The 11,094-nt window shown below is 43.9% G+C and overlaps 1 protein-coding gene across 1 annotated transcript in view; it reads right to left on the bottom strand.

Annotated features, from left to right (window-relative positions):
* Nucleotides 1-1,601: 1,601 nt before the first annotated feature.
* Nucleotides 1,602-11,094, bottom strand: part of Dnase1l3 (deoxyribonuclease 1 like 3) — a 26,418-nt gene continuing 16,925 nt past the window's right edge. The window contains exons 5-8 of the mRNA XM_015494376.2: nt 10,281-10,393; nt 6,766-6,923; nt 3,230-3,326; nt 1,602-2,924 (exon numbers count right to left, since the gene is read on the bottom strand). Coding sequence (XP_015349862.1) covers nt 2,808-2,924; nt 3,230-3,326; nt 6,766-6,923; nt 10,281-10,393 — 485 coding nt within the window. The 3' untranslated portion in view covers nt 1,602-2,807. The remainder of the gene's footprint in view (nt 2,925-3,229; nt 3,327-6,765; nt 6,924-10,280; nt 10,394-11,094) is intronic.

The raw sequence follows: 11,094 nt of genomic DNA, 5'->3' as shown, positions 1-11,094 counted from the left end.
CAAGTGGGGGTGGTACCTGTTAAAAATACAAGTTCCTTGGGGCTGGGGTTGTGGCTCAGTGGTAGAGTGCTTGCCTAGCACCTGTGAGACACTGGGTTTGATTCTCAGCACCGCATATTGATAATTAAATAAAAAGTCCATCAACAATTTAAAAATATTTTTTAAAAATGCAAGTTCCTAGTTAGTAACAGTGGCATAGCCTATAATCCTAGGATGCTGATGCAGGAGATTTGAAAATTAGAAGTCAACTCCACTCAGCAAGTTAGCAAGACCCTGTCTTAAAAAAAAAAAAATAATAATAATAATTATTATTATTATCTTTAAAAGGGACTGGGGATATATGCAGTGGTAAGTGTCCCTGGGCTCAATCCCTAGTACTGCAACAAACTAACGAAATCATGGAGGTTCCTGGAACCCACCCCAATCTTCTAAGAGAGACTCAGGCACCTACAGCCTGCAAATTGGCATGGTAACTGGTTCTCTGGGATTCTGGTACATGAAAAGTTTCAGAAACTTTGGACAAAGTCAAGGCTGAGAGGGTGAGTTTGACCAGGGTACACACCCCTTCCTGAAAACCACTGGCACTCCTTGTCCTGCTTAGGCCAGGTGACCCAAATGGATGGGAGGTTTGTAGCTGCATTAGGTAGTGGACAATGAGGACAAGTCCTGTTCTTTGCCTCTTGTCTGGCAAAAATGACAGAATAATAGCTGGCAGATGCCTCTGGCTTTATAACCTGCTGTGGAGCAAGAAGAGGGGCACATCTTGCTGGGGAGGAAGCTCCAGGGTATCAGGATTTGCTGACTCCAGGTCAGAGCTATGACTAGGCTCCTGTTTAGTACCTGTTCCACCTTGTCCTTGCCTCCCCACTGAACAGAGTCTGGAGCCCATGGCCAGGGCCCTTGCCCAGTTGGGCCAGCTATCAGAACTTTCAACCCTTTATGGAAAAAGAATGATGCCCTCTCTCCAAGATAAGCTCATTTGTGAAATGCTTGCTTGACCATTTTGAGCCTTGGAGATTGGAAAGTTTCCTGGGATGTCCGTGCCTCAGAAAAGCGGTGACAAATGTTAGCAGCCTTTCTGAGATTGTTGAAGTTAATTGGACATGTGGGGAAGATGGCTTCTTTTAATTAGGCCTTTGGATTTTATTCCCTCATTCAGATGTTTCATAATTGTGGATACCAGGCTGCTGTAGTTTGGATCTGGAGTGCAGCGCTATTGGGAGGATGTGGGGTCTTTAAAAGGTGGGGCCTGGAAGGAGGAAGTGGGGTCACCGGGGCAGGGCGAGCCCGCGAAGGGGATACTGGGATCCCACCATTTCCTGTCTCTCTGCTTCTGGACGCCATGAGGTGAGTTCTGTGCGACGCTTCGTGCCCTGCACGATGTTCTGCTCCACTGCAGGTCCCAGAGTCATGGAGCCAACTGACTGTGGACGAAACCCTTGAAACTGTGAGGCGAGATAGACCTTCACTCCTTTACCTTTGATTTATCTCAACTTTCTGTCACAGTGACAGAAAGCAAACACAGGCCTATGGTCTCTTTTTTTCTTGCATTAGTCACACTGACCCTGACATAAGGGGGAAAGCAAGGAGCTGAACTCATGTGGTATGCCACACTTTATTTTAATTACATATGGTGCTCATTTTTTCACAAACTCTGGAAGTGCACATAATCTGGTCAGAGGGGCTGCTTGTGAGACGGGAAACTAGGGAATAGCGTTGCCATGTGACGTTTCTTTTTCTGCTGCTGCTTTGGCACTGTGAGCATATTTAGCCTTGCTCGTGAACAAAGGCATAATATCAATAAAAACAAATCAAAACATAAAAATGCATATCTTGGTATAGGCAAAGTAGTTCCATGTTGCTCTCCACATTTGCAGAAAAAATAAAGTCCCAGCCAGCCAACAGGGCATTTGTCACACTAAGACCCTCAACGAACTCTAGTACTGCCTTGGTGACAAATACAATGTGGTACATGTTCCAGTGGAGGCATAGGAAGTGGTGTCAAGGGCCCTTAATCCAGTCTGTGGGGCAGGGCAGGGCACCCAAGATGGAGCCAAGACCTGGAGGGAGGGAGAGCATATGATGGGCAGGGAAGAGTTGTCCTGCTGGAGCATGCAGTGCAAGGTATTGTCAGATGTAGGCTAATAGAGACCTTTATGATGCCCAAAGACAGCTCATGGTGATGAGAGCCCCTGAAGGATTATAGGGAGGTGATAAGAATGGGGATGAGCTGTGGACTGACTGGTACATCAGAGGATGACACTGGTGCTTACTGCGCTGGCTGACTTGAAGGAGGTCAGTCTGGAGATAGGGAGAACAAGTGGGAGTGGCCTCATCCATCCCTGTGAGATATGATGGAGGCCTGAAGGACAGACTGAAGGACTTGAAGGTGAAGGCTTAGACCAGTTAATTGCCCAGGTTATGTGGTGCAATTGGGGCCTTGGCATTTCTGCTCATTTCCTAGGAATTGGACCCTCGGAAAGCTGTCTATCTAACATCCTCCTGCAGCCTCCAGCAGAACAGGATTGAGTAAGGACTAGTGACAAAGGATGGGGCTTGGGGACCTAAGGCCATTCTTTTGCATCACAAAGACCAACTTTTCCTTTAGGACAGTTCTTGGGAGGTATGAGCCAGAAGGGATGGCAGAAAATTCTCCTCCCAATTTGGCTCAAGGCAGAATTAACTCAAGTGAAAAAATAAAAGCAGATGGACCAGTCATCTTTCTAGAGTGTGCAGGGATCAGCTAATACCTGTTAGGACCATTTATTTAGAGGCAAGAAATAGTTAATTAAATGGTGCCTTTGTATTTAGGAATGATTGGTCTTTTTTTTCCTCTTTGGAGCAACAGATTTTTTGCGGTTTGTGAAGGCCCTTGAAGATTGTAGTTTAAATTCAACTGGAAAGTGGTCACTGACATCCAGGGCCTGTAAGAAGAAAACAGAATTAGTTTGAGAATTAGAAAATACTTGGTATAATGTTGTCATTTTGGTAATAAGCAAATTCAGGAAGAGAGGGGAGATGAAATGCCTGAAGTCACCCAATAGAACTGTTGAGAATGATCCTTGGTCTGGTGTCATTAGAAATTTTGGCAGGCCTTCAAATCAGAGAGTCATAAGTATTGAGACTGCAGGTCCAGTGGCCCAATGTGACATCTTCATTGGTGATCTCCAAGGGTTATCTGTACATCTTTCCAGGATGGTGACTCAGAAAGACAAGATGGCAGCCTTACCTCCTCTTCAGATAATTTGTAGGCTTTCTGGAAGTCAAAGGTGCCATTTGATCTGGGAACCACAGATTCGACTATCTCTTGCCCTCGAAGCACAATCCTGGAGCAAGGGGAGGGAGGACAGTCATGTTACTCCATGCTGTTGATTTTTAAAATCAAACCAAGATCTGTGTTTGACATCAGAAACTGTCTAAGCAGCCTGGCCCTTTCGTGTGGTGCTTCAAGTCAATACTTGTGATAGTTTGCACCCTACAGGACAGTGCCTACAACTGTAAAATAGGTTCTATGCTTGCTATGGCTCTATGGGCACCGGGACAGTGTCCCCTGTGTTGGCAGGTGTTTGGTGATACAAGAGCTGTTTTTATTCCCAGTACTAGAAATTAAACCCAGGGGCATTTTACCATGGAGCTACATCTCTAGTCCTTTTTATTTTTTTATTTTTGAGACAGGGTCTCACTAAGTTCCTGAGGCTGGCCTTGAACTTAAAATTCTCCTGTCTTGGCCTCCTAACATGCTAAGATTACAGGTCTGCACCACTGTGCCCAGCTTTAGGAGCACATTTTATTTAAAATCCATTGACACTGTACCTACCATGTAGTAATGGCTTGCATACTAAGAATGTTCCCCTTTCTGTCATTCTTTTACTTTTTTGATTTGATTATGGAGAAATTCTCAGGTAGGTGCTGGTTTATCTTAAAACCTCCCTAAGGCCCCAGTTTGACAGAAAGGACAGACTGCCATCTTCAAGGCAAAAAATTTAAGACAGAATTTAACACTGGGCAGTTTTCACTAAGCTTCTTTTTTTTCTACATTTTTTATTGGTGCATTATAGTTTTACATAATGATGGGATTTGTTACATATTTGTACATGAATACAATATAACAATATAATTTGGCCAATATTCAGCTGTGAAGAAAAAAATGTAATTATGTCCTTTAAAATTAATTTATTTCACTAAGAAACTAATGGATTTAAAGAAAAATATAAAGAAAAATCACAGTATAGGTGCTTTGTATTGATGACACCATTGGAAATTTGTTATTAAAATGGGTTTTGGCAGCAGACTCTAATATTAACCTAAGTGTGGTGAACCAGGTGGGGATATACAAGGTCCTGACTAAGGAATAGAAGGTAAGACAAACTGCCATTCTATGCTACTCCATTGAGCTTTTCCAATTCCTTTTTTTTTTTTCTTGGTACTGGGATTGATACCAGGGTACTTTACCACTGAGCTACATCCACGGCCCTTTTTATTTTTTATTTTGATACAGGGTCTGGCTAAGTTGCTTAGGGCTGGCTTTTGAACTTGCAATCCTTCTGCCTCAGGCTCCTGTGTTGCTGGGATTACAGGCATGTGCCACCCTGCCTGGCGAAAGCTTTTTCTTTTCTTTTTTTTTTTAAAAAAACTGAGCAAAGAGCAATGAGCAACATATTTAAAGCTCTTCTGTTTCTGACTTCTAGGGATATGTACGGGTCTGCTCTTCATGTTGTTTTCCCACTCTGGGTCAGGGCACAGATCAAATCTTGAACATCTTTGCTTGTCCACCAGTGCTTAACACATGGGAGGTGTTCAATAAATATTTGAACACAAAACAAAGGCTTGAATTAAGACCATCTTGTCTCTATCCTTTTTGTGCAGGGTTGGGGGCCAGTACTGAGAATTAAACCCCGGGGACTCTACCACTGAGCTACATGCCCAGCCCTTTAAAAACTTTTTAAAATTTGAGGCAGTATGTCACTAAATTGCTCAGGCTGGCTTTCAACTTGAGATCCTCCTGCCTCAGCCTCTCAGGTATCTGGGATGACAGGTGCCACTGCATCTGGCCTGAGTCCATTTTTTAAACATCATTTGTAAACCACAAAATATACATTGTTATGGAAGCCAGAAAAACTATAGCATCGAGATAAAAAAAACTAATCTTTAAAAAATTATGTGTAATCCCACTATCCTTTGGCATACATGTGTATAAATGAGGGTCTTTTTAGGAAGCATCTCCCCCGCCCCCAGTACTGAGGATTGAACTCACAGGCACTCTACTACTGAGCTACATCTCCAGTCCTTTTTTTTTTTTTAATTTAGAGACAGGATTTTGCTAAGTTGCCCTAATTGGCCTCAAACTTGGGATTCTCCTGCTTCAGCCTCCTGAGTCACCAGGATTACAGAAATGCTCCACCATATCCAGCTGAAACATCTTTTCTTAACCGGTTTCACCATCCAACCTGATCTGCAGTAGATATCTTTCCTTGTGATTAGCTACTCTTTTGCATCATTATTTTTGATCACTCCCCTCTCATTGGCAGATCAGTGGGACTGGAGAAGGGATGTGACCTGTCCAAGGTCCCAAAACTGGCTTGGCTAGAGGCTCTTCCTGAATGAGGGAAAGAGGTCTGGATGCTCAGTCTCCTCTGACTTCCCACTCAGGTTTCCACTTTTGAAAGTTGGAGTGATGATGTGTACGAAGGAAACACTAGCCCTGAAAGTCCCAAGAGGAACAAAGGAGGCCAGGGGATGGAAATGAAAGCCAGACCTAAAGACTGAGAAGTGAGAACTTCAGGCTGTTTCCCACAGATGGCCATCTTGTGACACCTCATGCTCACTCAGCAACAGGCTGAGCTCTGGGAACTGTGGCCACCCACTGGACCAGACTCTCAGGGATTTCCCTGCCTGTGGTCTTTGATGTGGACAATCACTGATGTTTAATGCTTCAGGCACTCCCACTTCCCTCTACATTGAAGAAGCAAAAGTGAAAGTCCTTGAAACTTTTCCAGCCAGACTTTAGAATGCCATTATTTAAAATGTATTCACTCACTTTTAGGAATGTATAGCAGAAGCTTTAAAAATGCAAATCCTTTGCAGGAATTGCTCTCATTTTTATGCTTATACCCTGAGGAAATCAGAAATATTTGCACAAAATGAATATATAGGATGTTAGTTTCAACAGTGAATTCTTGGTAATATCTAATGATCAGTGAAGGAGACTGGGTCACTAAACTGTGATGTGTCTTTGTGATGGTATAGGGAACAGCCAATGAACGATTGAGCACTTCCATACCCCAATTCATGTTAACAGCTTTATATATGTTACTTCATTTAATCCTCATCTTCCTAAGTGAGGAACTACTAATCTCCAATTTACAAGTGAGGAAATGAGGACACAAAGAGCTTAAATAATTTGGTCACAGATACATTAGGTGGTAGAATCAGGATTTGAACCCAACCTGTCTGACGTCAGAAGCAGTGCTGTGAGGCTTTGGTGTATAGCTCAGTGATAAAGTGCTTGCCTTGTATGTAGAGCCCTGGGTTCAATCCCCAGCACTGCTCCCCTCCCCGCAAAAAAGGCAGTGCTGGTTACTGCTAAGCGTTAATGCCTAGGGCAAAGAGTCATGCAGTTCATACACTGTCAGGGTCTGTGGTGGCAGGTTCTGAAATGGAGGTGACTTGGCTCTCAAGCTATGTGCTATATATGCCTAGAGGGAGCTGGTCTTTCTAGCTCACAGCAAACACTGTAGGGGCTAGCAGGCCTGCAGAGCCACCTACCTGTCATATGCACAGTTGGTACTCTTCTTAACTGTGGTGTCCTCTTGGTCCCCAATCAGCCAGATGAACCTCTGGTCGGTTCTTAAGCGAATGTTTTTCCAGGCCTTCTTGGGGACATAGCTGCAGCCAGCATTAAAGTCACCCATGAAAATGAAATTCTGAAAGGCACATTTTGGGAGCATCAGCTGGTGGTCACTGCTACACAACATTTTTCCCAGAGATTACAAGCAGTGACACTACCTCACCTGCCCAGTTAACAAAGGGGTCTGTTAGTAACTGAATTGTGTTCCCACTCCAATTTATACGTTGAGATCCTGACCCCCAGTAAGGAGTAATATGACTATGATTGGAGATAGGGTGTTTAAACAGGTAAATAACGTCAAATGTGGTCAGATGGGTGGGCCCTAATGTCATGGGAGAAGAGATGTCTCCAAAGAAGGGTCCAAGGAGTTCTTAGAAGAGAGAGGGAGCTCAACTCAGGACCAGTGGGGTTCTTGGCATACATGACAGAAAAGAGTTTCAGCATGAGCCAAAGGCATAGACAGAAGTTTATTTAAGAAGGTAGATATACATTCAAGGGAGAATGTGGGCTGTCTCCAGAGTGAGAAGCAGCCCTGCCTTGGGCTACTGGTCCAGTATTTATAGAAGGACTGTATCAAGGGCTGGACTGGAAGTAGATCCAGCGGGGAGCTGCACAATATCACTCCAGTTTTCCGTCATTTTACAAGAGCATGGGTCTAGGTTTACAACTGTTTTCTCCATCTCAGTGGCTTGACTCTGCATATCAACAGCTTGTGGGTATTTCCCTTAAGATTCCATATTTCTCTCTCCTTATCCTAAATCCCTGTCTCACTAATCTAATAGGATTGGCCTTCTTAAAAAAAGAGGAGTGGTGGGGATTAGCTCATGCCAGCACAAGGCCCTGGGTTCCATATCTAGCACTTCAAGGAGAGGCTAAAAGGTGATTAGCATACAGAGAGACACTTAGAAAAGACAGTTGAGATAAGGGAAGAAGATGATCATCTACCAGCCAAGGAGAGAAGCCCTCAGGAGGAAGCAGCCCTGCTTACTTTAATCTTGATGTCTAGCCTCCATAACTGTATTGTTTAGCCCACCCAATCTTTTGTACTTTGCTATGACAGCCCTTAGCAGATTGATAATGGGCTTGTCTTAGTTTTCTTTTTAAAAGAACAGGGTGCTTTACAACTGAGTCTGAAGGCTTTTTGTTTGTTTGTTTAACCTTTATTTTATTTATTTTTATGTGGTGCTGAGGATCAAACCCAGTGCCTCACACATGCTAAGCAAATTCTGTACCACTGAGCCCCAACCTCAGCCCCTTGAGTCTGAGTTTTGATGACTACCTGGCAAGTGAGTACAAGGAAGGTGAGATTTTTTTTGTTGTTGTTTTGTTTGCAGTGTTGGGGATGGGCTCAGGGCCTTGTGCATGCTAGACAAGCACTCTACCACTGAGCTATATCTCCAGCCCAAGTAGGGTGTTCTTAATGGGAAGAAGGATGTTTGCTCTCATTGCTCCCTCTTGTTCTTAGTCACCATGTGTGTAGTTCAGCTGCAGAAGTAGGTAGGAATAGAACCATCTAGCTAAGACATTCTCATGCATCTTTTGTCTCTGGCCCACATTGCTGCAGGACATAAACATATGAATGAATCAACATCTTTGTTTCCAAGCCAGAAAAATGTACTTGGGTGGTGTGCTGGCGCCACTCTCTCTCTCTCCTATTGTTTTGAGATTGGAGACTTATTCCTGTGGAAATTCAGTCTTTGGAGGAAATGGGAGGAGGTTTGAGGGGAGTGGGTCATTGGGTGAGGTGTTCATCCCCACCCTAGGCCACCAACAGAAACTTTCTATTTTGGAAGTATTTTTCCCTGCAGGGCTCTTGGAATAGCATTTTAACATTCCATAATACAGAGGAAGTGTCAGATTTCCTTGTTTGAGCTATTGTTTGGGGTAGTTGCTGACTTCTGAGTTTTTTTCTTCAAGAACATTTCATCTTGACCTCAGCAATCAGAATTTCCCCTGAGATTAATAGGCACAGTTGAGGAAAGGATGATATCCCTACCTAACCTGAGTGATCAATGTCTTCTAATGCAGGGGTGATTTGCTGAACATTCACTATAAAGCAGGGCCAGCATTAAGTGTTTTCTAAAATTCAAATTGTTTCTTACAACAACAAACACTAGGAGGTAGGAGGCATCATTAAACCCAGTAGAAACAGGATAAGGGGATTAAGTGACCTGCTGTAGGCTATATAGATCAATAGTTCAAGTGGTAGAGAAACCCAATCTGCCTCACTAAAGGCTCCTCATCATAAATTTCCCCTTTTGTTTACCTTTGGGCACTGATACCACCCCAGGGCTGATGCTCAGTAGATGATCAATATATTCTTGTTGAATGAATGAATGATTTCATAATTTGGGGGATGAATAGATGAGACTTTCCCTTGTCCTGCTGTTTACAAATAAATAATTAAAATGTGGCCCTTGTCCATTCCATGTTCCAACTCGGATCAACTGTGTTCACATTTCACTCATTTTGCACTTTGAGCACGGAACTGAGGAGGAGGAAGGGCCATCATAGGAGGCACATCTCGAAAGAAGAAAAGAGGAATGTGGCGAACAGTCTCCAGAGCACTTCCACATTTGCCAAAAGCTTCCAGGGACCCTCATGGCCACAGGTGGTCCTGTTCCTGACCTCCAGATGAGGAAATAATGTGGCCCAGGAGGGATGACAGACATAATTTGCGCCTCCATTCAATGAGCCCCTTTGAGAACTTGTCACTTGCAATGGAAACACCCCCGACTTATCTGTGCCTCTCTTCTTAGTTACAAAGTAGGACTCATGACAGTAACTTCCTGGGACTATTGGGAGGATTGAGTACACTTTTGTTTTGGTACCAGGGTTAAAACCCAGGGGTGGTTAACCACTGAGCAACACCACCAGCCCTTTTTTATATTTTATTTAGAGATAGAGCCTTGCTGAGTTGCTTAGGGCCTTGATAATTTGCTGAGGCTGGCTTTGAACTCACAGTCCTCCTGCCTCAGCCTCCTCAGCCACGGGGATTATAGGCATGCACCACTGCACCCAGTGAGTACACTTATTCTTGTGAAGCCTCAGCACTGTGCCTAGCATGAGTGAGTCACTCAGTAAAAATGTTGGCATCCATTATAAATTGTTCAGAGCATGAATTCCCTAGTCCTACATGGATGGTGCCCAGGCAGATTTAGCAAGAAGGATGTTTAGGGGTTGGGGTTGTCGCTCAGTGGTGGAGCACTCACCTAGCATGTGAGGATTCTTAGCATCAGATTAAGTAAGTAAATAAAAGGTATTTGTGTCCATCTCATGTGTGTTTATATGTGTGTGTGTATTTAAAAAAGAAGGATGTTTAGGGCTGAGGAAAGATCTAAAGTGAGGCTATGAAATGGTGGTGGCCTGCACATGCCTGCCCCCTCATCCTCCTTCACATGGACAGGACTTTGACAAACACAGAGATGCTCACCTCTGCATTCCAGCGCCATTTCACATCCTTGTAGACTTCAGCCAACTCATCAATCTCTTTAATGGATGTCTCCGGGGTGGTATGCAGGGGGACAATCACGAAGTCCTTGACAGCTAGCAAAACAGGAAGCATCAGAAGTCTCAGGCTTTCCTTGCCCAGCACCCTCCAACACTGCTTGTGGAAATAGGCATTCCTTTCTAGAAGGCATGAGCTGTATGGTGTGGGTCCCAAGATCCCATAGGGTCTAGCCAGTGGCTAAGATTTTAATGATCTTGAGTCATTGGGCTGCTTATTTTTAGTACATGAAAGACTTTTTCTGTTGGGTGCCGTGGCACAGGTCTGTAATCCTAGTTACTCCCTAGGCAGAGACAGAAGGATCACAATTTTTTAAAAAATATTTATTTTTTAGTTTTAGGTGGATACAATATCTTTATTTCTATACTTATGTGGTGCTGAGGATTGAACCCAGTGCCCCATGCATGTTAGGTGAGCACTCTTCCACTGAGCCACAACCCCAGCCCCAGAAGGGTCACAAATTTGAGGACAGCCTTTGTGAGACTTTGCAAGTCTCTGTCTCAAAAACTAAAAAGGGTCAGGGATGTGGCTCAGTGGTAGAGCATGCTTGTGTTCAATCCTCAGCAGGAACACCATCACAACAAAACTCTTTTCTACCACTTGCCCTTCATTGTTAAAAGAAAAAAGAAAGCTGGTAGGTAGTGTTCCTTGCTAGCATTGTGGATGTTTTCTCTCTACTTCCTCCCTCCCTCCCCCCCTTCTTTATTTCTCCTTCCACTCCTCCTCTCCCTCCTCTCTC

Source organism: Marmota marmota, unplaced genomic scaffold, assembly GCF_001458135.2.
Source record: "Marmota marmota marmota unplaced genomic scaffold, marMar, whole genome shotgun sequence".
Lineage (NCBI taxonomy): Eukaryota > Metazoa > Chordata > Mammalia > Rodentia > Sciuridae > Marmota > Marmota marmota.
This window is presented reverse-complemented; position numbering and strand designations above follow the sequence as displayed.